The 27,378-nt window shown below is 39.4% G+C and overlaps 1 protein-coding gene across 2 annotated transcripts; it reads right to left on the bottom strand.

The window, feature by feature from the left end:
• Window positions 1-27,319, bottom strand: KCNG4 (potassium voltage-gated channel modifier subfamily G member 4). Of its 2 annotated transcripts, none has more exons than XM_040571247.1 (5): window positions 26,971-27,319; window positions 25,305-26,104; window positions 9,900-10,691; window positions 3,543-3,620; window positions 1-212 (listed from the first exon to the last, which is right to left on the bottom strand). In XM_040571247.1, exons 2-3 carry the CDS (start codon window positions 26,052-26,054, stop codon window positions 9,906-9,908), a joined length of 1,536 nt encoding a protein of 511 aa, XP_040427181.1. In that variant the 5' UTR covers window positions 26,055-26,104; window positions 26,971-27,319; the 3' UTR covers window positions 1-212; window positions 3,543-3,620; window positions 9,900-9,905. The 2 variants fall into 2 exon arrangements, with proteins under 2 accessions (XP_040427181.1, XP_040427180.1); XM_040571246.1 differs by lacking the exon at window positions 26,971-27,319 and adding an exon at window positions 26,230-26,447.
• Window positions 27,320-27,378: the final 59 nt, after the last annotated feature.

Below are 27,378 nucleotides of genomic sequence, written 5' to 3'. Positions count from 1 at the left end.
GAGGTCAGTGTGCTGGCAGACAGGAGGAAATGTATTTTTTTTTTTTTTAGAGAATTTGGGGTAGAGGAAATAGGAGTGGTATTCTCTGTCAATCTTTAAAGTTAGAACCAATAGTTCTTGCATTATTTATTGATGTTAGTGTTTCACGTATCTCTTCCAAATGTTGGAGGAAAACATTGCGTTCAAGTTCTCTACAAAGCATCTCTGTTGAGGTAAAGCTGGGGGGTTTAATTAAGCTGGGGATTGAATGTATTGGAAATAAAAGAAAAACAAGGTCGAAGTCCAGGAAGCTGAGACCTGCTGATGTCCTTATGTTTGTAGCTGACCAGAACTCCGCTTCCTACAGACCCCTGTTGCAGCATCTCTTTCTAGCAGGAGCCATGGGCTCAGTAAGCTGCCTGATGTCACTCAGGGGGGAAGAAATGAGCTAACTTGACCAGCTACTGTATTTGGGGCCGAATCATGCTTTTGGCAATGAAGTTTTCCCCTGAACTGTATCAGTTGGTCTACTGTAAATTCACCCCTACGTATTCTGCTGAAGGCAAAAAACTGAGGTAGTTAACTCCCCTTTGCTTTTTTTTTAATATATGGAATAATAATATCTGACTCTGAGAAGTCATGCTGACTCTTTAAATCTTTTTTATTTTAAACTATTTTTTCCTTCCCTGAACACTGGAATACATTCTTGCCCTCTGGATAAACCTGAATCAAACTTAACATTAATTTGCAATCTTCTTGCCTTCATGCTAAGCTAGCCAAGGTACTTTACTGCTAATTTCACAGCTCTCAGTACCTCAAGGCAACGCAGCTCCTGTAAAGTTTCAAGCCTGGTGAATGATGTCTGTAGTTAGGAATGAGTGCAATGGTCTAGTGAGCTTAGAAATGTGCACAGCGTTACATGGGTTTCTGTTACTTTGTCAAGCAAAACACTTTGCAGATTGGCTCTTCTGGTTCTGGTTGCTTCTGCTGGGGACAGTGGAGGCTGATGGGGTCTGCATGGCTCACATAAAATGTTATGACAGGGAATATGTGGAGGCAAAAGCATGACAAAGATCTCTAGGTGATTCTGAGGGCAGTTAGTGTAAACCTGAGCATTTCGGATGTAAAAGGACATAACTGTCAACAGAGGAAGAAACCAGAAGAGATCAGCCTGTTTGTTACTGGAGGTAAGAAGTCGTTGGAATCAGCTGCAGTTTACTGTAGCAATTAACTTAGTCTGCAGAGGAACTTCAACAAATTCTTTTATACCTGGTGTTAATGGAGTTGCCCAAGATGCATGCTTGAAAGCTGGGAGAGGTAAGTGGAGAGCTGGGGAGGAGACATCAGCTAAAGGCAGCTGTCAGGGTCATTGCTGTGTGCGTTTCATGATGAAAACCTTTTGGCAAGACTTTCCGAGAGGCTGCAGTGGTATCTTCAGAGTGTTTGTGTCCATGGACCATTTTGTATAGGATAACCAGAAATAAATAAAGTGACGTGCATATAGGCTATAAACTCCACTCTAACGGCACAGCTACTAGCTCCGACAGGAGAGGACCATCCATCTAGGCTCTGAGTTTGCTGCTCCTTTACCTTGCTGAGTAGTGCAGGTACCACTAGAGGGCTGTCAGGCAGAAGGAGTGAGGACCTCTGGGATGGCGTCCAGGGCAGAGCAGGGTTCGGTGCAGGACCTCTACAGACTGGTTTTGAGGCAGGGTCTCAACTGTCAGAAAGTTTAGGAAGTGAAAAGGGGAGAGATTTAGTCATCCTGAATTGTGTTTCTATAATGTGAAACATTGATGTTAATTATAAATGAACCTCTTGATTCATTTTGGCCTTGAAAGCATGATTCAGAGGCAGGGTACTTGTGGTCTGCTATGAGGTTTCAGAGGATGGAGGCATCTCTGTGAGCCACAGGTAGCAGCATGTGTGAAGTCTTTTTTGGTAATTCATACGTTGAAGAGATAGAAGTCCCAGAGGTAAAAAGGGCTGAATCTCTGGAGTATGGTTTTGTTTTGTTTTGTTTTGTTTTCAACTTGCTGTTCTAATTTGTATAAGAACATTAGAAGTGTATCTGAAAGCTGCCTTGTAGTGTTATAAAGCGTTAGTCTAAGAAGGCAGTAACAAAATAGATAAGATGCTGAACAAGAAGGGGACCAGCACAGCCACTTGGCAGTGGGGGTCCTGCTCGGCCAGTAGCCTTTGGTTCAGATCTGACTGGAACGGAGCTGTAATGCAGCGACTAAAGCACGAGCACGTTGTCTGTCCATGTGCGCCTCACTTCCTTGTTGGGCTGCAAGAGTGGGAGAAGATCCTGAACGCTGATGTCTCAATATTGGCTCAACACCAAAGCAGTGTTCCTGCAGATTCAGTTACACTCATCTGGACGTTTGGCACATATGCTGATGTTTCTTTGATAATTTTCTTCAGTCGGTAAAAGTGCACCCAGTGACTATATGGGGAGGGAGACCAATGCAGTGTTACAAAGACACACACAGATCCTCAGATGTGCCACTGCAGGCCGCAGCTGAGGAGATGTCAGCTTAAAAACTGTCTGCTGTGTCATTCCTTACAGGCAAACTCACATGTTTTGTGAGGAAAATCCTCCATTAATACTTGTTCCTCTAGACCTGCTTCTCCTCTATCTCATGAGACCCAGTCATACAAACACAAGTCATTGAGACAATTCCCTTGCATGACTTCAAGCAGGGTTCAGCTCTGTGCAGAGCCTTCAGCTTAGAAGCCACCTGACTTACCTGCCACATTTTAGAAGAAAACGTCCAAAACTAATAAGCTTGATTATTCAACAGAAAAGCAGATAGGAGAAATGAGTGCTATTGCTGTCTTGTTGTGTGCAGGGTGCTCCAAGACTCTTTTGCTTGTTGCTTTTGCTCTCTGAATAAAATGGGAGAATCGTATAAATATTGGCAGTCCTCAGTGCTGCTTTTTAGCCAAAGTTGAGCAAGCAAACAGCTGTGATTATGCCAGCTTTTCTCAAATGAGCATGCCCTTAAGGAGCAGGTTCAGCACCTCCCCGTAGTTCTAATTAGAGTGTGTTCTTTCCCATGTACAAGAATACAACAATTATCTAATAGCTATTTACAGGTTGGGATATTCCCTGTGGTGCTATTAGAGGGCCTTTCGTGGCTTCTCTTTGTGTTGTAGACAGGTTGAATCAAGACTTGCTTCCCTGTTCTTCCAGTTTCCCACCCAGAATGAGCCAGGCTGGAAATCTGGCAGGAGCTTTGAAGGTCCTTTGAAGCTTCCTCCCTTTCGGAAAGGCTGGTGTTTGGGAGTGCTTGGTGTGGCACTTTCAGAGTGTGTAGTCTGTAATTTTAGGGAGTTCATGGTATATATGAAATGACAACCAGCAGTACTAAAAGTATAGATAAGACTGGAAATACAAAGGCTTGTGTTCATGTCTGGTATTGCAATTCATGTTAACAAGGAAGTTGCAGGTGTCACTGTTTAACTAGATTTCTAGAGCACGAAGTGTTGATCAGTTATTTGTAAAAGGAAAGTCAGTCTTTCTCTTCAGCTTTCTGATAGTCTCTTTTGCATTTCAGAACCACTTGATGAAGCAGGAGAATGACAGCAAACATTGCAGCAATAGAGAAGTCCTTGCAGCCCTGTTCTCAACTGCAGTAAGTTGTTGAAGTCTATGGATTTTAAGAGTGATACAGATTCACACCACATCTAGGCTTTCTTTTTTTTTTTTTTTTCCTGGTATCCCAAGATGAGATACTGAACCTAGCAATGTAAAAAATATGAGTCTTTTAAAAAAACAGTCAAAATCTGTGTTACTTCAGTGTTCAAATCTGTTTTCTCAATGGAAATCAAGTATAAAATTTAAGAGCTACTTAGAGTTTTCAGTATACTGGGTGATTCAAGCTCTCTAGACTTCCACAGGAGCCAGAGGTACTTTGCAGATCACAAGAATTATCCAACAACCTGCAAAAACAGGCCCCTAATTTGCTCTTAATTCAACAATCAGTTATTAAAGACCAGCAAACCCATTATCCTGTAGTGCTGACATACTTTGCTCTTTTGGGATGTAATTTGAAACTGATTTATCTTTCTTTTTTCTGTGCAGTGTTCCTTCCAATAATCTTACCCTTGAAATTTCTGTCTTTTTTTTTAATGCTACTCGTGTAATAACTCAAAGGAACAGACTCTTTGTCACAATTTTACTCAGAAATACAAAACACTGTAGGAAAATGCAATTTTAAATTGTTAGAACATTTCACAATCTGCGGATCACTAATGGCACAAATCTATTTGACCTTTATTTTCCATTAGGTATCTTTGTATTGGTGTGAAATTAGCTTAGTTTGTTTAAGCATGCATACTTACACCTTAATGAGCTGATAACATTATCTTTATCAACTCTGTAGATTACTGAACTAAGTCCCACTTAATATTAGATGCAGACAATGTCCTAGGTATGAACCTATGTAACAGAGTTGGAATTACAGATAAAGCTATGTTAATAGTATTAATCAAACCGGAAACTTGGCAGTGGGAAAGGCAGAGAAAGTTTCCAAGGTTTTACCTTCTGATTCCTAGAAATATCCTGTTAAAAACCTAGTAATTGTGCTGTACAAGTCTATTCATGTATCTTTGCTGAACTGTGTAATTTTTTTTCTTTAATCATCAGTAGCTCCTAGCTCTTCCTTCTTTGAAATTTCCTGGAGTTTGTCTTTGAGCTGAGATGATTTCTTATGAAATTCTAATATAAAAGTCTCTCAGAGCCAGATCAGCTCTAACTAACTTGGTGTGAAAGTAGGCAGTTTGGAAAGCTTCAGGATATCTTGGTAGAAGGAAAACACCAGACTAATGAATATTTTTATAATTTGGAGGAAAAGTAGATCCTCGAGGCATAAAGTTTTATCATTGTCATCTACTTTGTTGTTGTGGTGAAGATATTTCAAGAAAATGATTTGCAAGTGAAATTTTAAGGAAAATCTGTTAAAATTTTCTCATTAAAAGACAGTGTTAGACACTTACAGGATGGTACAAGACCTGTTGATCGAAGGAAATAAAAGCACTTCATGTTTGTTTTATTGGCATTCTCTGTTCATGAGTGCAATTCAATTATCTTTGGTATTTGTCGCTCTGCACCTTTAAGGTTATAGAATTTTCCTATTGGGATTCATAACGATATGGCTTTTTGTATAGCAAATGAACCGTTCCTGATGTGAGCTTCCAAGAGCAGGAAGGCAAAGACAAAAGAAGCTGTGAATCTAGGAATGTAACTGTTGAAGTGTAGGGAGTAATGTGTACCCAGATACAGACTTAAAGGCAAGCAGTGGAACATCAGCAAATGATCATGCAATTTGTTTGAATTTAACTGAAAAATCACTGAGTGCTCACAAAGGCACTGAAAGGGCATCACTTCTGTGTAAGGTCAATATAAACTCCACCTCATCTACTTTAGGCAGAAGAAAAGTTCTGTATCAGTCCATTTATTCTTCCTGAGAATTATCAGTTTCCTGAAAGATGATAAAAAGAAATTATTTTGAAGAAGTCGAGATGAAACCTGTTGACTTGTAGTTAATGTCTAACTGACTAATTCTTCTCTGAACACTAGAACTAGCAAGCAAGGAATTTCAGAAGATATTATGACTTTGCCATCTGCATGTATGGTGTTCTATGCTAATATATTAAGTCCTATAGGATTTCTATTTTTTTAAACAAAGTTGTCAGGTATGAACCAGTAAACCGTCTCATTCAAGATTTAAAATTTTAAGTGCCATTAAGTGTTCTATCAAGAAGATTACATCTTATTACTAGTTATGGTACTTCTTACTGGTGATATAACAGACCATCTCTTTCAGAAGAGATGCAAACAGAGGGTCTTCTACAGCCCTTCTCTTATAGATATATGCTTTATTTTTACAACCAGGCAGGAATCAAGTATAAAAATAATGAAATGTAGCTGGATTTTTACTCTTCCCTCTTGCTGAGTCTACTTTAATATTCCACTAAGGTGGCCCTTAAGCACTCCTACTTGGTGCTGATGATCTAAGTCGTTTTCACTTGAGTTGGTTCCTTGGTCCTTGCTAGAATGCAGCTCTCTCTTATAACAATGTAGCTTAGGGGTAAATTTTTACCCAGGGAAGTGGTGAACACCCTGTTTAGCTCAGACAAGCTGTTGCTACATAAGCAAAATAGTTCACAGAAAGGAATTTAACACTTCCAGTAAAAATGTGCTGGAATGCAGAAAACAGACTCCATTCAGGATACTTGAGTATTATATTGGCCTTTTATCAGTTTTAATTTTAACATGTGGCTAACTCATCAAAGTGAGAACTTTCTGCCGCTCTTTCAGGGAGTGTGCTGTACTTCTCGTTTCCTCGACCTTTTAAGTTTTCATCATTTTTTATAGATCAATGCAATGCATTAGAACATTTTCCTGAAGGGGAAAAAAAAAAAGGTAAAAATTGCATTAAAAATAAAATTAGAGGGGGCATAATCTGTATAATTTATATCAGCAGACATGCTTAAATGTTCATAATAACTGCAGAAATTAAATAATTAGCTTTACTGTTTGGGTATGTTTGAAATAAAAAAAAAAATATATTGACCAACATAAATTTTAAATAGCTCAGCTCTAATTTATGTTTAGAATATGCATAATACTTAGGATTAAATTACAGAATAATTCACATAAATAATGTACCATTCTCTCCAATTAATTTGTGATTTAAATAATAAATCTAATCTGAATTATATATAGATGCTAGTGACTGGATGCAAACTTCAGATTGCCAAAGACAGATAAAAAGCAACTTTCAGGAGATCTAACAGTAGGTTGAAGTTATAAAATACTGACCCCATGAAAGTAAAGGGACTTCATTACTAAAAGAATACATCCATTTTATATAAAGCTTCTCTGCCAGAGGAGCTGATGAAAATCAAAGAGGAGAAACAGCTGGAGAATGGCTGGGAGGTACAAGTGCTACAGAGAGAATTTGAAGCAATTTGCAGAATCCCTGAAGAAATTACAGTTAGGTCAGAGCAAAAGTCTTAGTCCCTCAGTACTATTCCAACGTCATAGGAAACTTGCATTTAGTCCATGATCAAAACCAATTCACTGTGTTTTGGTTCTGAGTCAGACTGGTGCTTGGAAGGGACCTGTATTGCATTTCCCTGTGATCCTGTCCCTCTGTTAGCTGGTTTGCAGAGCAGGATATCTACTGATTTCCCTAAAGAAAGCATTATCATTGGGAATTTTGTGGGTCCTTCGTTATGCGGCAAAGATTTTGCTGATCAGACTTTCAGTTAGAAGTTAGAAAAGGGATGTGATGCCTTGATAAGGGCTGAGGAACGTGGTTCGCACTGGGTAACGGGTGCTGGTCCCCTGCATCTTCTAGGATTGAGATTCAGGGAAGAGGCTCTGAACTAAGAGAGGCTGGATGCCAGGCACCTAAACTGCTCTTTTAATTAAGTCTAGTTATGAAATGATATGTACTTGGCAACAACAATATCTGCTAATTGTAACTGCTTGTTCTGAATTTGTTACTCAGTTGAATTACACAGGAACTAAATGTTCCCCTCAACATATTTTTTTCCTTTCCTAATAACACAGTGAATCATGAAGGACATTTTCTATGAAAGCTGGTGCAGGCCTGACCCAGCAGTAGGAAGAAATTTGGTTAGAAACGGAAATGTGTGGTACGGTCCTGATTCTGCCAAAAGTACCAGCACTTACTTCACTGTTAAACATTGGTGATTTATTTATTTATTTATTTTTCCTTTCCTCCAAGTTTCAGCACATTCTTGCATTGTGGTGGGTTTTGTTTTGTTTTGGGGGGGAGAAGGTAGGTAGGTAATTCTTTTTTTAAAAAAAATAAAAAATAAATGTAATTCTAGCAGGGGGCAAGCACTGTCTTCAGCTCTGTCAGAGCAGAGAGACAGAAGCGTACTGCGGTGGGTGTTGTGGTAGTATGCAATGGTTTTTCCTGAGGAGCTGAAACAACCCTAAAGAAATACAAAGTCCCCAGGAGAAATGCAGGTGGCATGACATGCCTAGGAGCTTGGAGGGGTCGAGGTCGTGGTCCACATCTAGGATGGATTTTGTTTGGTTTTCTATCTGAGTAGTCCTGCAGTAGAGAATCACTGGCAAAAAATAAAAGTTAATAAAAAAAATTATCAGATGGATTTATGCATAAAACAGCAGAAATTCCACCTGTTATGTGGCAAATAAAAATTCCTGTCATCTAGAGTCTACTTGCTCCAATTGTGTTGCTACATCCCATCTATAATCTGCTAGAGTTTCCCTGCTTTAGGTCATAGGGTCAATAGCAAGATAAACCCAAGAGATTAATTTGAGTCACGTGCTGCAAACTGTGCCAACAACTGTGGTTTTCTCTACTTAAGCTATAAAGCACAGCGAGGATAGCATCGAAAAACTGGAACTCCCAAATGCCTGCCCGAAGTTGCATAACTCTGCTGGTGACTGCATTTGTGTGTCCACGTGGGAGGCTGGTCACACGCCTGGAAGTGTCCCCTGGGCTCTTCGGGACATGCCCTGCCTGAGCACGGTGCTTGCTGAAAACTGGAACTCAAGGGTCATCTCACTGAGCTCTACTTTGCTGCAAGGTCATAGGGAACCTGGCAGGATTTAGGAAATGGAATAATGAAAGCTGAAAATCTGATTAAAAAATTAATGAATTGCTTCATCTCAGTACTTAAATACATGTCAAAGTTCTGCAGATACCACCAGGACTGCTTACAAGCTGAGGACCCATGAGCAGACCAGGCCCTGTACACACAGATGTATGCACAAACGTGACTTTCATGTCTTGGCATAGGTTTCCACTAACTGCATTCACAGCATCTAAAAGGTTGAATTATAAAATATCATCTAGAATATCTCAAGAAGTAGCATTTTTGACTTCTGTAGGCCTGTCATTTTCGTCTGGCTAGACTGGTGTATGCCAAGAGGGACATCTTCTATTTGCATTAGCAAATCACTCCCACTGCCTCCGGCAATCATTCCTCTCATTTTTACTATTTATACATTTGAATACTTCTGAGCTGTCATTTTATTTTTGATAACTTTTTATTTTTTTCTTCTAGAGAAACCAACACCATTCAATTATAAAACAAACAAAAAACCACCACCAACAACAACAAAAAAACACAAGCTCAATTGTATGTTCAATAAGTTTGGGTTTTATTCCCACTTTTTTTTTTCATTTTTTAAATATATGAAAAAAGTTTGAAAACTTCTGTCTAGTATGAAATGTTTATAGTTTCAGACTGCAACAGTATTTCAAGCAAATTCTCTTGCAAACACTATGTGTCTTACAACAGCAGTGCAATTCATTGTTTAGAAATTGATCATCTGATTACAGGCAAACTTTGAAAGCTTTCACATATAGAGCTTTTATTATAAGCTTATTAATAGCTTTAGATACAGAGCTCAGATTTATATTGAGGCTTCTTCTGTATGCCTGGCTAATGAGCATTGTATAAATAACACTGGTGCATAGCCCTGAAAAAATCCTTTCTAATGCTTGACTCAAGGTGTTAATTGCAAAGAGCATTGGAAATTCAAAGGCAAATGAAATAACAAGTGTTATTTGTGCCAACAGAAGCTGTTTTGTTTGCTATTCATTCAATATTAGTTTTTCAGCAAGATACATAACTGGCAGAGACAAAGTTGAATCTTATCGTTAGTCCTAGTGAAGAATGAATATTTATTTATTACCGAATAAACTCCGACTTTTGCCATTCTCAAAACCTCTGCCTTCATAATGATGTGTTGGAGCCAGCTGCATTGGCTTGTACTGCTTTGTTATACCTATCCTGACAGAGAAAAATAGCATTGCAACCTAATTTTCTTGCTTTGCTTTATGTATTATGTTGACATACATATGTATATTTCTATTCCTGTTCTTGGGAATGTTTTACAGCAAGGCTTAGTTCCCCGTGTAAATGTATTTGATCGGTGATGCTGGCTCCTCCAGGATCAAGCTGTCTGTGTCATTGAAGGTGTCACTTTCGCCAGAATGATTGGCATTTTTTACTCTGTTTACCCGAGACTGCAATCGTTCATGTTCCTTCCTCAGCTCTGAGTAGGAATGGGAAAAAGTGTGGAATATTGATGTTGCAGGAAAAGACATGATGAGAATCCCACTGAGGATGCTGCTCAGAGCTACCATCTGGCCTGGGACACTCCGCGGTACCATATCTCCATACCCCACAGTGGTCATTGAAATGATGGCCCACCAGTAAGAGGCAGGTATGCTTGTGAATTCAAGCACCTTGCCCGATTCGTTCTCGGCAAGATAGACCAAAGGAGAGAATAGAGTGACAGCCACGCATAAGAAGAGTAAAAGCAGGCCAAATTCTCGTGTGCATTTCCGAACTGTGAGGCCCAAAGTCTGCAAGCCCAAGGAGTGCCGGGCAAGGCGCATTACATACAAGATCCTCAAGGCACGTAAAACCCGTAGCACCAAACCAACCTTCTCCAAATATGTGTTGCTGCTTGGCCTGTCGTCCGCCTCGTTTGAGTCATCCTCTGCCAAGATGAGGGAGACATAATAGGGTGAAATAGCCAAGAAGTCAATTATATTCAGGGGCCCTTTGAAGAATTGACACTTGCTCCTTGCTTGAATGAATCGGAGGCAGAACTCCAGGGAAAACCAAGCCACACAGATGGTCTCTATGACGAAGATGTAATAGCACTTCTGGGAACACTCACCCTGACGGAAAACAAAAAGAGAATTAAATAAAAGAACAGTCTGTGAACCAGCATCCAAAAATATTAAAGAAGCAGCCATGCGTACCTTCTTGAGTCAGTAGCATCAGAAATAATAAAAATCCCAGCTAGCAGGTTGTATGGTAGCTGTCTTTCAATGGTGAATAGGAGGTAATAAGCACATGAAATATTTAGATGAACAGATATACTGCCTGCTTATTTTATTATTTTGCTTCTTCCAGTCCAAATGCATGAAACTCTTCTCTGAATATGAGAAAAACTCAACTCCCTCTGAGCATACAGCCTCTAAGTTCCAATCTGCAGCTCTCAAATTAATTTAAATTTGACTGGTTCATTAACCTATACAAAATATAGTGTCTCTTCAAAAGAAAGATTAATGTTCAAAAGTCTCTGCAAACTTCTGGTGCTGTTCAATGCATGGTGCTTTCGCAAAAGTTGCGTACTCTGGTGCAATTAAAAGTGGTTCAGAGAAATTCAGTAAGTCATCTGGATCCTTGGCTCAGTTATCCATATGCAAATCATGTTTCTTTCTACATTTACAAATGTTTTATAACTACAATTGAAAGGAAAATAAATACCCTCCTGTAGGCAGAACTTGCCTTGAAGAATCCTCTCCCAGTATTAAGACTCCATGCTATGAGCAGTGCTTTCCTTGGTTTTGTTATCAAAGGAATTGCTTTAGTTTGCTACCTCAGATTCACATTTATTTTTTATTCTGTTTTCCTGAGCTTAAATGAAATTTTTTTTGGCCTATTGCAGTGAAATGAGGAGGAAAATGCAAACTAACGCCTGATTATTTGGGTAAATGAGAGAATACAGGAACCGTTCCTTATATGCTATTATCCATTCTCAGCCACGTTTCACAAGCAATATTGATGAAAAACACCATGGGAAACACATACCCCTATTACTAATTAAAGTTGCTCACAGTGTTCAGTTACACTCTGCATCAAACATGATGTGATGTTTTTTTGAGAGTGCCCTTTTTGATAGGATTACAGCTATTCTTGAGACATAACATCTTTTTGTTGTTCAGGCAATGAACGTGCAAAAGCCAATATACAAATAAACCTATATAAAAAATATAAACCTATATAAAAATAGCCTGTAGTTCTGTCATCATTATCACATGTTATGATCCTTGGCTATCTGAGACTCCCCAGGTAAAATCATAATATATCTTGTACTTTTTTTTTTCTTTTTTTTTTTTTTTTAAACCCAGTGTGTCAGAACAATTCATCTCTTTGGGGAGTTAGCACTCTGGGGATTTTTGCTCTTTATGCACAGTGGACAAGCGAGATCATAATTTCTCTCAAACTAGACATCTCAAAAGGTAACAAAGACTCGCTTCTGCTAGAGTCATGTGTAGATGATGAGGTTATAGCCCTATTTGAAGTCATTGCAGTGACAGTAGCTAGAGTGCATTGATGTTTGCAGAGTTGCTGACTTGGCTTGATAAGATTGCTTGTGATCAGCAATAGTGTTATGCAGTGTTCACATTTTTTCTGTTGTAAATTATTTGTACAGCACAGCGTGGACTCTTCACAGACCTGCCTGTGGTCACTCCAGTGATGTGGCCTGTGAATTATTCATTGGTCCCATCAAGATTTATTTTTTGTTAACTTGGCCGAATTTCCACTACATCTGCTATTTATCTACTTTTATACATTTACAGGTGATGCTGCTCTCAAATCAATGTGTAGTTTTCACTATTCCTTCCTTGGAAAATACAAGAAAAAAAAATTGTTTGCTGGGAATTTTAACTGTTAAGATCTAGGATGTCTCTTGAACAGAGTATGTAAGTTAAGGAGTAGTGTGGGAAGAACTGATTGGGAGTTTTTTTTCTTCTCTCCAACCTCGGTTGCCTCAGTAATCCCCATGGGAAGTTATTTGTGCTTAGAGAAAGCAATTTGTGCAGGCAGCTTCCCAAATGCATATTTCATTTTTCAGAAGAGCATTCTTCAAGCCAAACTTTTCAAGAGCATAACTGTGCATTTTATTTTTCCTTTGTGCAGAACTGTGGATATAAAGGATGGTGAGTTTTCCCCTGTTAGCACACTTTGTCTTTTTTATATACTTTGCAAAAGACACTTCAGAAATGTTTGTATATGATTCAAACCAGCCCCCTTTGCTTCTACTTCTGCAGAAATCAAGAGAGTTACAGTATCGCAGTCTCTGACACTGATTAATGCAGTGAATTCTGTGCTTGGTTTCTTTTCTTTTTTTTTTTTTTGGAGAGATGGAAAAAGGATGCGTTTGCCTCAGACATGCCTATGCGGGATGAAAGCATGCAGCAAAACCATCCTTGTTTATCTTGGAGGGAACTGATTTATCCGTGCAGTACTGTAGTTCTGCATGGAGGTGACTAGGCTGAACCCTAGAAATAACACAGCTGGGCAATCATCTAGCAGTAGGGCCATTTCACTCCATTCCATAACGTAGCTATACAATTATTTAGCCAATCCTTATACAATGTCTGCCAGAGATGTCCAGGCCTCTTTCTCTGCCTCTCTGCTTATTTCTCTATTGGCAATGTCTAGAAAGAGTATAAGACCCTGGATAAGCACATTGTCAAATTTCATATTGGGAGATAAATTTCTTCCAATGAACTTGCATGTGAATGTTTTATGTATTAGGAATATTTATATTTATTATGTAATATATGTCACATGTTTTATATAGGCTATCCCTCTCTAACACCAGTCATTTTGAAGATTCTTGATCCTTTTGAATATTCCGTTCAAAACAGCAAATATTGTAGTAAGAGGGAAAAAGAGGAAACAACAAATACCAAAGCCAATTTCTGTTTCTCTCAGTATTTTTGATGATTTCAGACCTTGTAGTGCTTTATGTTCCACCTACAGCTGTTGTCCAAAGAGCAGGCGAAATAGCACACTGACTTCAAATACCATGTACTTACCAAAATACAGACACCCCTATGTCAACGGTAGATTTCAGATTTGCTATTGTCACCAACCTCCTGTCAGATGTTAGTTACTTTCAGTGAACTGTCCAATTATAAGCCAAATATTCTGATCAATGAGAGGTGTTTAGCAAAAATGGCGAATAAAGGAGTTTCTGTGGAAAAACAGCTTCTATATATTTCCTCTTTCGGAACAAAGCAAACACATTTGGGAAATTCTAGTGATCAAAGACTGCCAAAGCAAAACAAAAAACTCCCTCTCTTGACCTCAATATTAACTAGAGCAGAATTCTAAGCTTTTATTTTTATATCTTTGAGTCAAATTTATCACTGACTTCTTTCTCCTCCTGACTGCATTTTTAAACCCATAGTATCATGGTGTAGTAGAACTTATAAAAGCACCAGACCAATGCAGCACTGATCACGAACATGGAGGGAACATGAGGTTTTATTTATAACTGACTACAAAAAGTTTTGGGTGGGATTTTTCCACAAAACCCTCTGAGATGTTTTACACTATCATGGCATCAATCAGTACTCATCCTGTCATTGACTGTGATGGGAGAACAATTAGAACAAAGCTAGCAGTGAGTGAGCATCTAAGACTTTATACTTCCTGCAGATTTACTTCTGAATAGTGCAAGAATTTATCAGGATTTATGGAACTTGTCTCTAGCTGAATTCTACAAAGTATGGTGTGAATGTAATAAAAAGAGTGCCTGGTATTGATCTCATGTATGAAAAGAACATTTGGTTCAGCAACAAAGGACACAATGATTTGTATATAAAAAATTATATGCTGAGCCTGATGGTTTGAAATATTGAATGATTTCTTAAATTTATACACCACCTCAAAGAAGTAAAGTGGCTGTTTCAAATTTCTCTGCCGCCAGAGATAATAAGCAATTCATACTTCTTTTTCATTATTTCCTTCTGCTGTATAAGGTAATGGCTCATTTTCTGGGTTCTGTTATGTACTGGAATGTTTATAGCGTTACAGTAAATAAATGCTCATTTTTGGATACTTTTATTAACTTCTCTTTTGATACGAAAACAATAGGCTCATAATAAAAAGTAAGAATGGCCACAGTGAGTCCAGTTAGCCCAGTGCCCTATTCTACCAGCCTGAGAAGGCACGGGTGCCCAAGACAAGTCTCCTGGCTTCTGTTTTCTACTCCAGAGCTTCCTACGCTGGAGGTGGTGTTTGTGTTTCTCATCTATAAAGTTGGGCCATTCTTTTTGTCTGTTGCCTACTGCATGCAAACTTGCTTCTTTCTTTGCTTTGAACGAAGTTCCTGTTGGTTCCATCTGATGCCGCTAAGCTCTCATACTGGGAAGGACTCTAAATAGTCAATGGACGTTTCCTCATTTCCTGCTATTTACAATTTTGTAGACTTCTATCGCAGTCCAGGTCATAGCTTGTTCCTGTCCTCAGGAATTCTGCCTGCCTTAGTGAAGCCATTCCATCCCTTTTGCCTTTCTCTGGCCCTTTTCTTTTGTGAGGTGCAAAGGACTGGGACTGCAGTTTTAAAGCCTGGGTGAACCATGGGTTCATCTAGTCAAGTCTATATCCTGTTTATGATCAATAATTCTATATATTTTGCTTTCTTAATCTACTCTCCTTACAAAAGTTTAAGCAACTGTAACTTTCTTGCAGTACATTTTTTGAAAGGATCTGAGGTTCAGGAATTCAGCACCTCTGACGCCAGCACTGGCCAGAGTGATGTGTTGCATCTAAATCGCAGGCCTTAATTGCACAAGTGAGCTTAGAGAAGTGAAATTTATTCCCTAACAGCGAATTCAAGCTAAATGAACTTGAGATATGTGCCGCTCACAAGATAGGATAAATAAGATAAATTTCCTGGCCAAGTGCCCTCTTAGTTTACCAGGAAACATTAATTAAAGCATAATGACATCTAGGTTAATAAACAAAACCAGATCTTAGAATTATGCTGTACTATCCTATCTTACAACAGACATAAATCTCATCTAGTGAAAATAATATCTGTACATGCATCAATAGTTGTAGCAATGCCCAGGGAGACTGAATCAGAATCTCCCTTGCAGAATATATATCTCATCTGTTCACCTTGGTTTCCATATGCAATGTACTTGTTTACATTTTCTAGACAAGGAGAACAATTATTATTATAAACTCATTTATAGATAACTGGATAAGAGCACCAAGGAGCTGTTCTCATGTCCTCAGGATCTTCTTTGCACTGACCATTTGTGACCCACTTGGTTGCACTCTGAGGCATTTTATAATTAAAATATGCTAGGGAAAAGCTGTTTTGAATCATTACCTGACCTGATGATTAGTTTTCTGCTGCTGAAGATTTACCCCAGTATTTCTGAAGTGGATATTTACCCTTTAGAAAGACAAGTAATATTATTTATGGATCTGAGCTGATAAAAGTCTTTAAACCCAGTTAGAAATCATGCTTGAATCACTACATGCAAGCATTGTTATTTGCAGGGTACATTTATGGAAACCAGCTGGCTCATCGACATAAAACAAATAAGTGTTGGACAGAAAGGATCTGAAACATCTTCCCAGCTAGATCCACCCTAGACGCAGTAGTGATTGCTTCTGAGTAAAGGCTGTTTTGGTGCTCAGTCACCCAGAAAGACACTAAACAAACACAGAACGAAGCAGAGAAGGAACTCAATAAAGCAATATGCTTGACTCTTCTTGGTTCAGCCTCCTCTTGGAGCTTTAAACAGTGACAGACAGGACCTGGACCTGCTTAGTACTCCGCAGTTGAGGGACAAGCTGCCAGAATGCCATCTTTCACACCAGAAATGCCTGGCAGCGGGGTTAGTGCAAGGTCACAGTCCACATCTGCTAAACTTACCCTGGCACGTCCCAATTTATTTTGGCACGTTCAGATACAGCCAGTTACTGCTCAGACCCTTCTCCCTGGTCTGCACGCTATATTGTGGACAGAGGCCAGTGGCCACTGGAACGGCAGCAGATGGGATCAGTCTGTACTGAGGCTATCGACCTGCCCACTGCCTGTTTGCTCAGGCTGACTGCTGCCCACCGCCTGGCAGAGAGGCTTATTACAGCCAGGTCCTCCTGCAGGTTGGCCTTTTGGCCCCCACAGAAAAATAAATAAATAAATAATAAAAAATAAATAAAACATTCAGCTGTGTATGTATCCTCTCTAAGCCCAAGGTTGACTTATTTCCTGGGCAAGGTGCTGTTTTCCAGCCTTCTGCACTTCTCAAGGTTATACGTGGGCACTGCATCATGGGCTGTAGCTTGTCCCCAGAGAATTCCCTCTGTGGACAAAAATGCAGGGTAATGTAGCAGTGAAAAAATAAGCTTCGGTTCTTCTCTCTCACACAGTGGGTCTACAGAGTGAGTCTACAAGTCTGGAAAGTCATTAAGATGAAGTGGAACCAGACCAAAAACTTTACATAGATTTTTGTATAACCAAGATACCAAACCATCTCCCAGGTATTCTTATCCCTCTCTGTGTCACAAAATGAACAGACGCAGGAAAGAAATCTCTTTTGGCCGTAAAATGACAATTCAGTTAGTAAGTCTTGTACCAGTCTGTGTTCCCTGCCTACCTGGAGCTGTGGGATCCAGCTGCAGTGCTGGCGGTACTGCTGAATCACTGTGACTGCATTGCTGCAATTATTTGAATAATGAAACCATGCTCTGCTGAATCAAATGACGGCCAGGGAGAACTTGAAAACCCCATGTTATGGATCACTTCAAAACTTGGATTTATGGTTACAGAGCCATGCAATAAAATCAAAAGGTTTACTGCCTGCTGAGAGAGAACTGTAACCTGATTTACAGAATGATGAGCTGGTTAAAGGAGTGCTGTGTATTCTGATCACAGAACAATTTTCCACTCATTTTGCTTCATGGGAAAGAAACCTGGACTTATGAAAACAATTGCTCTAACTAGTAAATTTGAGGAAACTAAACTAATAGTGGGATTATATTAATGTGGGCATTACAAAGAACATAGAGAAGGGGAAATTTTTATCTCTGTATCCAACACAGATCATCCCCTCTGGGGAGGAAATGTAACTGAAATAAAATACTTCGATTAACTCTTAAGCTTGGGTCCTTATTCTGCAAACACTGTGAGAATCAATCTGAAGAATTTCAATTTGATCTAAGCCAATTGGTGACCCCAGAACATTTTTATTCGGAGAGAGATGTGGAGGTATTATCTTTTTCTTTATTTTTCCAGTAAGAAATTTAGCAGACTTCGTTTTGTAACTGTGAGAAACAATATACTCAAAATGACAGGTATTTATCTGGGACTTAGAAGAAAGACTTTCAATTTCCAGTTTTACCTCTGATCAAATCTTTTGCACTATTACCGTTTCTTCTCTGCTCCATTCCTCCTGCATCGTAAGCTCTTTGCAGCAGAGGTACCTGTTATTTTACCTGTGTACTGCAGGGCGTACAGCAGGGCCCCACATATGGCTGAATCTGTTTTAAGGGAAAATACTGGTGCTGACAGGAGGAGCTGACACTGTGGGAGTAAGCACAGCATATGCAGTTCGTAGCTCTGAAGCTGCAGTGAAATTAGCAATTAGATCTGCTCGTGCATCTTCGGAACTAAAATACCAGATTCTGATTTTGGCTGTAGCAGTAAGCCGAAGAGTCCTCAGAGATTTCTGTCACATTCAAGGAGGAATTTCTACAGCACAGAGAAATTCGGGTGGTTGTTTATTTTTAATGCTTGACGCCTTACTTCTATGAATTTGGAGGATACATTGATTCCAAATAGCATTTTCCAAAGATAGAGTGCCTTCTCCATGGGAGGAAATACCCATCTTCCAAAGAAAGCATTTATTAGGTAATGATCTGTGCTGAACCCCCTGAGGTGACTCAAGTGAGGAAAGTGAACAGGGTTTTTCCTAGTGTGGCTATTGCAAACTTGAAAGCGTAGAAAGGAGAAGAAAGCATGATTCCCAGGGAGGAGCACATGTGCCGGCACACTGAGTTGCAGTTGATTGCCTGCCTGTTGCAGAGCAGCTAGAGCAGCTGGGGGTTCCCCCAGGATAGTGTGCAGAGCTGGGAGTCTTAGTGCTGTTGGGATACAGCCAAAGCTGGATGAACATAAGGCAAACTAATAATGTCTGGTTGTGCCTTCTGAACACTGGACCTTGTGCTGGCAGAGACAGCTTCTGAAAATCATGCAGGATCCATTTAGTCACGGAAATGGAGTGTCCAGAGCTTCTAAAGAAAATTGCTCTCTGTGGCAGTGGACGCGAGCTGAGACAGGGATGTTCAGCAGGATCTATCCCCCTGATGCCCCTCTCTGGTTATGTAGAGCAGGGCTTAAGTAGTGTAGACTTCACCAACGTTGTTGTATATATTATATTTAATGCTGAAATATGCAATGCTCTTTGTGGATGCTTGGAAAATAATCACTAATAGTGTGCAACTGTTAAATGAGTGTCTTAACATAATGATCCAATTCCAAGGTCTAAACTTTTGACATTACTGTACGGATATGTAAGCTGCAAAAAACAGGTATGTCCCATAATGCAATAATATGTATATATCAAAGTACTTCAATATTCTTTTTTTTTTTCCACAGCTTATGTTTATATCTTTATTCAATTGTTATTTAACTAATACAACCTGTGCTAAGTGCACCTAGTAGATGTTTTTTTGGTGACTCAGTGAAACACTTTTTCATATCCTCAAATGTTGGAATATTTTAATTTGTGATTAAAATGGTTAGAAGAAATCAGAACTGTACTGAATGACTAGATAATTTAGGCAAGTGAGTGTCCACAATATGTGTTCTGATAAAAAGCCAGAAAAATTCTCGGGCAGATGCAATAAAACTAAAGCTTGTCCAGCTTTATTTTGTTCCAAGTAATTTCAAGTCATATGTATATACCAATATATTTGTAAATAGGCATGTACACGTGTCTTTTTGGTCTTACGCTTTTAAATGAGCATTCAAAGTGTTTCTGAAAGTCAGAACTTCATTAATCTCTCTGCAGTAGAACATGTAATTCTGGGCCATACTTTGTGTGATATATACCTTGTATTAGAAGATAAATTTGAACATAGAGTTACTGTCAAATACCCTTGCTGGTCAAATATAGTCCGAATAGTGCCCCACTTCATTAATAGTACTCTTAACTACTCATTGAAAAAAGGTATCGTTCAGCAAGAATCATTTTGCCCTGGATATTCAGTTAGAAAATTCTTTTTTTGATCTGTGTTTAGACCCTGTTATTTAAAAGCTATAAAGTCAGTAGCCAAGGGTATCTGTCTAAATTCAGCTGTCATATCCTGTTTAACAAAGGTGATTACTTCTACCCGTTGGCCAAATTACACTTTGATGGAGAGCCTTATCTTTGCAGACTGCGAGCAGTAGGACTGGGTTTGCACACCTCTCAGTGACACTCTCTATATAGGTTATTATCTTCTCCACTCATCCCCAAGTCCTTCAAGTTTTCTTTCAATAAGTGCACTAGCGAGATTTAATGTTATCTGCAGGTTATGGGCAGGGTTGGAGTATAATGTTATAATGTCTTCACAATGGATTTAATAGCTTGAATGCTGAGGATATATCTCCTGCACACATATCTTCACATACTGAACTGGTTAACTGCAAGTCAATGTGACGTTTTTTAATTACCCCATTTAGCTGCAGCAATAGTAACCCTGGTGAAACAAATGTCTTGTCTGATTTTCTTTCTCTTCACAGGAAGACCAATAAATTGCTTTTCCTCCTATAAACCTCTGTAATGCCACTTTTAAAGAAAATGTGTTTCTGGGCAGTTTCCTCTAGGTTACAAGCCAAATAGGCCATTTTCAGAGTGATACTGACAGCAGCAGCAACATCAAGCATCAAAAAACCTAAGTCGGGGTCTCCAGAATAGTTGCCCAGAGAAGCTGTGGGTGACCCATCCCTGGCAGTGCCCAAGGCCAGAGTGGATGGCGCTGGGGTCAGCCTGGGCTACTGGGAGGAGTTCCTGCCCATGGCAGGGGGGTGGAATTAAATGGGCTTTAAGATCCCTTCCAACCCAAACCATTCTGGGATTCATTCTATGATTCTAATAATGATGTAGAATGAAAAAAATACATATATGTATTTAGAAATGGTCCTGTTTATTATGTATCTCTGTGTTGTTGTTTTTTTCTGCTTTTGTTCATGTTTTCTGGATTCTCAATATAACCAGTGACCAAAAACGTAGTCTTTTAAAATAAGTTAGATTTCCATGTAATCAAATGAACCCATGAACTGGAGCTTCAGCAAATGAATATACTAAGTTTCAAGATAAACTCATTAGGCCTGACAATACCGGTTGCTTTGTATGTTGGTTCTCTTTCATTAGCTTATATACAATACCTAAAGCAATTACAGGCCTATCAAGATCATTTAAGAGCAAACATAAAAATGAGTAGTAACAAGGTCGGACCACTCACTTATCACTGGAGAACAGAGCGAGAACAGAGAATAGATGTTTCCTTCTCTCTTAACTGAGATGTCATATAAGTGTAATTTTTTGGAGACTTCTGCATCAGGAGAAAAAGACGTCATTGCCACCAGTGCTGAGGGAAACGGAATGGAAATATCTGAGGTTTCCTTTTCTTTTTTTTTTTTTTTTTTCTTCCCTGACCCTAATTTCCTTGCCTTTCCTGAAGAAAAGTCCTTGCTGTACCTTTTCTGCTGAGTCATTTCTCCAGAGGATGCCAATTTTAGGGACTCATTAAAAGAAATCTCTTCCAAAAAAAAAAAAAAAATTCCAAGAGTGCTTCAAAGTAGATAATCTTACTGTCCAAGCCCTTCTACAGTGTTTTTGTTCCATATTTCACAGGTGTAAAGATGTTTTTTCCCCTTTGGATTAGATGTGCTGAGCAGTGCCTGTTTCAGTTACACCCCCTGGATGCTGATAGTGACTCTTATGTGGGACTGAGACTTCTGGGGGGACTTTGATGGGACTTTTGCCTGGACCCTACTGAACTCAACTTAATTCCTTTGTTTGAGGAAAATGTAGATTTTGTTGCCTCAGCTTTCTTATCCTAAATAGGATTCAGCTTTGTAGTTCTCTCAGGCTTACAGCTGCTACCTGTTTGGATCAATAATAAACAGAGTTCCTTGCTGCCAAATATGCTTTCTTTTCTACTTCTACATACACGTGTGCCTTGATTACCACATTTTGGTGATGCTGTATTTGCTTCCTTACTGAAGACAGTTTGCTCTCCATAAGGAATAGCTGCAAATATCCTAGATAAAGCTGTATGGATATTGTATGTGAAATTTTAGTTGTTTTATGCAGATAACCTAATTTGTTGTCTTTCCATAGTACTGTGTGTGATAGATTCGTTTATACACCTGTTTCATGGTCAGGCTCAAACTTGAGGTCACTAGAGCCTCACAAATTTACCTCTCTAGAGTTTTCCCAAACTTTTGACCTCCTCTGCTTGGGGCTGTTTTCCTTCACGTCATGTACTTGCGTGATATATAGTTACAGAACTGTTTGCTCATATATCTCTGGTTCTATTTCTTCTTTCTAACGAGGAAGTTCCTAAATGTCGTCTGAAATATTCTCGGGGATGTGCGTGGTGTCAATTTTAGTAACTTGCTCTATATTTTTGCTTCGGCTGCATGTCTATCTTTAGGCCAGCCCCCCCTCCCCGTTCCACTGCCCATGCGGATGGCTCCTTCCCTCCCCTCGGGTTGCCAGGGTGACTGGGCTGCCCTGGTGCAGATGCTCCTGCCTTGGCTCCTTGCCATCCCTTTCCCAGAGACCATACTTTTCACTTTCCCTTGGGTGGTGAGGACTCCTGTTTGCTCTTCTGCCTGCCCAGGCAGCTCTTCTTCCTCCTAAGCCAGTCCTGGCTTAGCAGCTGCTAAAAGAACAAGTGATTTTGTGATTTCGTGTGCCTGCAGGGTGGGATCAGCCAAGCCTCTGAGTGAAATGGAAGTCACCTTGTATTATTTTTTTTCCTTTTTTTATTTATTTTTTTAAACCTGATTCTTCTCCTTGAGCTGGAACCCAGCCATTTCTCCCTCTCTTAGTGTGGCAGTGATGATGTGAAAAAGGAGCCTACAGTGATACATACTCGCCAGAGGTAAAGCCTTTTTTATTTGTATTTCAGAATGGATAAATTCCATTTCCAGTGTTGAAGACATTGGAATATGGATTCTTAAAATACCTTCAGCACGTTTATGCATAGAGGTTTAGTCAGGCTTTACCTCAGAAATGAATAAACCTCAGGATGGGGCATCTTTAGGGTCAGGTGTGGAATTGCAGGCTGTGCAGAAACTTGATTGAAGGAGTTTGACTGTTTTTCGTCTCTGGACAAAAGGATGTCAGGTGATCTTTTCAGCCCCCAGTGCCAAAATTTCAGGTGTTGCATGCCTGTACCAGGTTGCTGGTAAATGTGGCCTCATCCTGTGAGTCATTTTCAGAGGCCAGCTAGTGAACAATTTGAGCACCAAATCTCAGTGCAGAGTTGCAGTTTCTCTGGGTGTGACTCGGTCACAACCAAGTAGTATTTTTAATCAGTCAAGCTCTGTGAGTTATTTGTTTAGATGTAGCTGATATGCTCTTTAGAAACCCCATTAATAAAATCTCAGGTGTTGCAGGCTGAGAATTTAGGGATGGAAAATATCTGACATGTCAAATTCTGTGCTTTTCCATAAGGTGTGAGTATTCTATCCCACATATTCCACTATATTTTCACTGGCATAATTTTAAATGGTTCAAATACTAGGACTTACAATATTCTGTTCTATGTTTCTGGGACACAGTGACAAGGTGCACCAGCCTGGTGTTGTAAATGTAAATTATGTGATGTTTGGACAAATCTGTTCCTTTGCCAAGTTCATCCTTCATCCTTTCCCCTGCACATTAAGCATCCCTGCTTTTGAGTTTGTTTCAGTCCAGTCTGCTTGTTCTTAAAGTATATTTATGCAAACCTCTAAGAAGTAATGTTATCAGTGTTTTATAGAAAGTCTAGGTATAGTAGCTACACTTCAGCTAGCATATATACCTGTAAACCTGAACATCCTTCCCTTTCTAAAATGCGGTTAATTATTTTCAAAAACACATAACATATTTCATCTAGCTGAGATCTGAATATTATGTGCTCTTTTTCTTTTTCCATGAAAAGTATTTACAAAAGATTTTTCTGCACTGCTTGGAAAATAAAAATTAAATGCATCAGACTGCTTCCATTAACAAAGTTAGTGAGAAGCACTTCCTAGAGCAGAGTTTGTAATGTTTTTGCATCTAACTCTTATAATGATGTTCTATATATAAAATGTTTCCTCGGAAGAAGCATTGGAACAGGGTAACATTTTTTTCTGCCAAAAGTAATAGCTGTGGAAGGCTGCAAGAGCACCAGACTTATCACTGAAAGGTAATAGCTTTCCTATGCAAATATAAGTTAATATTTAAGGAGTTAAATAGAACAGGGAATTTCAGCCTTCTGTACAGTCCTTAACGTTATTGAAAGACATCAAATATCATAACATATCTTCACCATGACTATGCTGTTTTGAATTACTACTTGGGAAATAAAATATGTATTGTTGTGTACACCATGCTGTGCTACAAATGTAAAAATGTCTTTATTCGTTAATATACAATACTTTGGGGAGTGTCTTATCTTAGTGGGGTAGGGAGTTTATTTAATCTGATTTTGCTCACCACTTTTGGAAGGACAGTTTGCTAATGAAGTGAAGGATTCATTAAACAGACTAGTCAAGGTTATTTGATAAGTTTGAACATTGCTACATCTGAAATAACTTTTGAGTTTTACTTTGCTCCATTTTATTATTAGAATAACAAATCTGTATAATGCTGAAATACAGAAATGTTATAGAAAAGATCATTCATGTATGATACAGACATGACTTACTTGCTCTGAATTACTGTGGATGATTTACTCGAAAAGGCTTTGTATGTGATTAGCAGTTCAGTTAGTATTTGGCATTACTCCTACAATACATATATATATATATATATATATATATATATATATGGGGGCAAATATAAAGTTCTATAAGCATGGAATCATGATTTTTGGAGGCCCATCATTAAGTATCTGTTTCTGTGAAAATTGTTCATGTATCTCTTATCTCTTTAATCTTTATGCAACTATTGAAACATAACATTGCTGTGGGAAGAAAATAATGAATATTTCTTCCTCTTGAAATATTTGACTTAGTTAATAAAAGGGAAGACATCTGGCTGTTTTTAAAAGTAAAGCTGTCATAGGAAAACATTTCTTTTGCTGATGTGTCCAAACAAGAGATTGCTTATAACTGAGAGTAAAACATGTTGAAAACTCCACAATGTGACTTTGAGTCTCAGTGTTACAAGTTTATAACTTACACTAGCAAATGCTCTTTAAGAAGGAAAACTAATGCCGTATTATAGAGCTGCAATATCTATTCTGTCCAGAAACACTTTCCTATATTTTAGCTCACAGTTAGTGAAGTACTTTGTTAACATTACTCTTGAATGTCATTTTGAAACTGATTTTTAGCTATTATTGTGTTTTCTGTTGCAGACCATTTCATTACCGGGGCAGTTTTGAACCTCATTGCTATGGATTTTCTGTATCTGTTTCATCTTTTTAGTGATGTATACCTAGCAAAGCAAACAAATTTCTTTTAATCCTATATTTAGATCAGTTATAAAGGGCTTACTTACCCTGTCTTCTTCAGCTCTTAAATCTGGCATTGTACTAACACAAAGGCTTATAGCTGTGGTGGCCACAAAGAGGATGGAGAGACAAGCAAAGACTTTGCCTGGGAGTCCTGACTGGGGATTTTCTACCATATCTCTGAGTCTGTTCATAAACTGTCCGAATTTTGTTTTCTCATCCAAGACACACGCAGCTTCTTTGCTCCTCCGGAGCTCCTCTTCTTTCCGTACCTCAGCCAACTCCTGCAGTTTTTGAAATAGTTTTCGAAAGCAGCAGTTCTCCAGGTTGGTTTCCTCAATCCCCCAGTATCTCAGCTCCTCCTGAAAAGACAAGGCACACGTGTCTCTTAAGAGCATCAGCTTCCCTGCTGCTAGAAAGCTGACAATCATCCCAAAAGCATTGGGGTTCCTGTCAAAGAAGAATTCATGCGTGTCTTCATCGTAATCGTCACACAGCTGAATAATTTCTTCATAGCTGCTGCAAAGCTTAAGTTTGCTCAGTCTGGTCAGGGGAAATTCATCTAAAGTACTCCAAGGTAGCAGGTACTTGATGCCTCCAACATTTATCATGATCTCTGTCTTTAGATCGACTGCAGAGACTTGATCGGGGTGGTAAATCCTCCTGGCTCGTTGGTAATGAACCCCTTTGACAGAAGGAGTTTCAACGGAGACGGGAAAGAAATGGCTCAAGGAATTACAAGAAGCATAACTAATGTTACTATAGTCTTGGTCACTGCCTCCGGAGAGAATAGGCATCTCTAAGAGTTCTCACTGGGACATCCGAAATGGCATCAGACCAGGATTATCTGTCAGCCAAAAGACAGGTGAAGAAGGAGAAAACATAGCAGAAGTTATTGCAAGAGAAAGGGTGCTTCAGGCTACTTTCCTAAACCACAAAATTAGCGAGTGCATGTGTGTGAGTAAAAGTCACCTCTGTGCTTCTCCCTGAAATCTGCAGCCCGTGAATGCGATTTGCTTGGCAGCCTCATTGGTTGTCTGGCAACACACAGACACGGAGGAGAGCTAAAGCCTCATTCATAATTATCGCAAAGGGTCGGATGCCTGCAAACGTGAACAGATCGGTCCCTTCTCCCAGCACATCGCGGTCATTGCTAGATCGCTGCCTTTTCTGGTGGGTGGCACATGGCTCTCGTGCTCCTATAAACCCTTAAATACACACTAACTCAACTAAGCTGCTTAATAGTTATTGGAGTGGTCAATTACCTGCCGTCAGCTGGATGCGAAGTTCTTAATTGCTTTAACTTGAATGCTCAGATTGTAATTCCTCTTCCTTTCACTACTCGCCTGTTTTGCCTGCCTCTCCAGGGCACTGTGAGCATTAACTAGTAGATGTTTGTAAAATGCTTTAAGAGTAAATTGCTGTTTAAATGACAAGTGTTCTTATCCACCCAGTCAATGCAAATTACTGGCAAAATACAGGGGACGTTTGCCCACCCTATAGAAAACTTTGTTACACGGACAGAAAGCAAAGTATTCTGTCAGCTCAGAGGGAGAAAAACAATTGAAATACACATTACCAACCTCCCCCCGCTTCATCCTTTCAGGAACAAATCCCTGGTTTTGTTCATAATCTCCGAAGATTCACAGGCAGTTATTACCCCAAGTCAGCAAACTACAAAAATCCCAGGGAAGCTTCCCCAAAGTTACTTACCACCACGCCACGGGCTGCTGCCCGGTGCCTGCCTTCGCCACAGGTGAAGTATACATGCCATAAACTGATCGGCTGAGTTACAATCCAGCAGAAAGACCTGGGGATATTTTATGGTATTGATTACATAAAAAAATCACTGTAGCACTCTGGAGATCAAAGTCTCTTTTCTCTTTCTCTGCTTCTTCCCTGGAAGGGGAAAATATTTGTATGTGTTGGTATAATGTATGTTGTACTAATAGATCCTTTGCAAAGGAGACAGCGTCCTAAGTGGCAGCTCCTCTCCTGGACTCGTGGGGCTTCCTGGTGAAATATGCTGAGTGAGAGCTGCAGGATCCTGCCCTCTCCCTGTCTCTCCTCTGTTTCCCTTGGGACTGTCAGTGTGGTCCTGGAAGAGGAGGGGAGAGGGAA

The sequence above is a fragment of the Cygnus olor genome, chromosome 12 (assembly GCF_009769625.2).
Source record: "Cygnus olor isolate bCygOlo1 chromosome 12, bCygOlo1.pri.v2, whole genome shotgun sequence".
Lineage (NCBI taxonomy): Eukaryota > Metazoa > Chordata > Aves > Anseriformes > Anatidae > Cygnus > Cygnus olor.
This window is presented reverse-complemented; position numbering and strand designations above follow the sequence as displayed.

Bases quoted from the DNA above. Each gene is read 5' to 3' on its own strand.
- KCNG4 (XM_040571247.1), bottom strand. From the start codon at position 26,054: ATGCCTATTCTCTCCGGAGGCAGTGACCAAGACTATAGTAACATTAGT. The intron at 10,692-25,304 runs GTAAGTAAGCCC...GTTTTCCGTCAG, and splicing joins TAAGAGCTGAAGAAGACAGG to GGTGAGTGTTCCCAGAAGTG.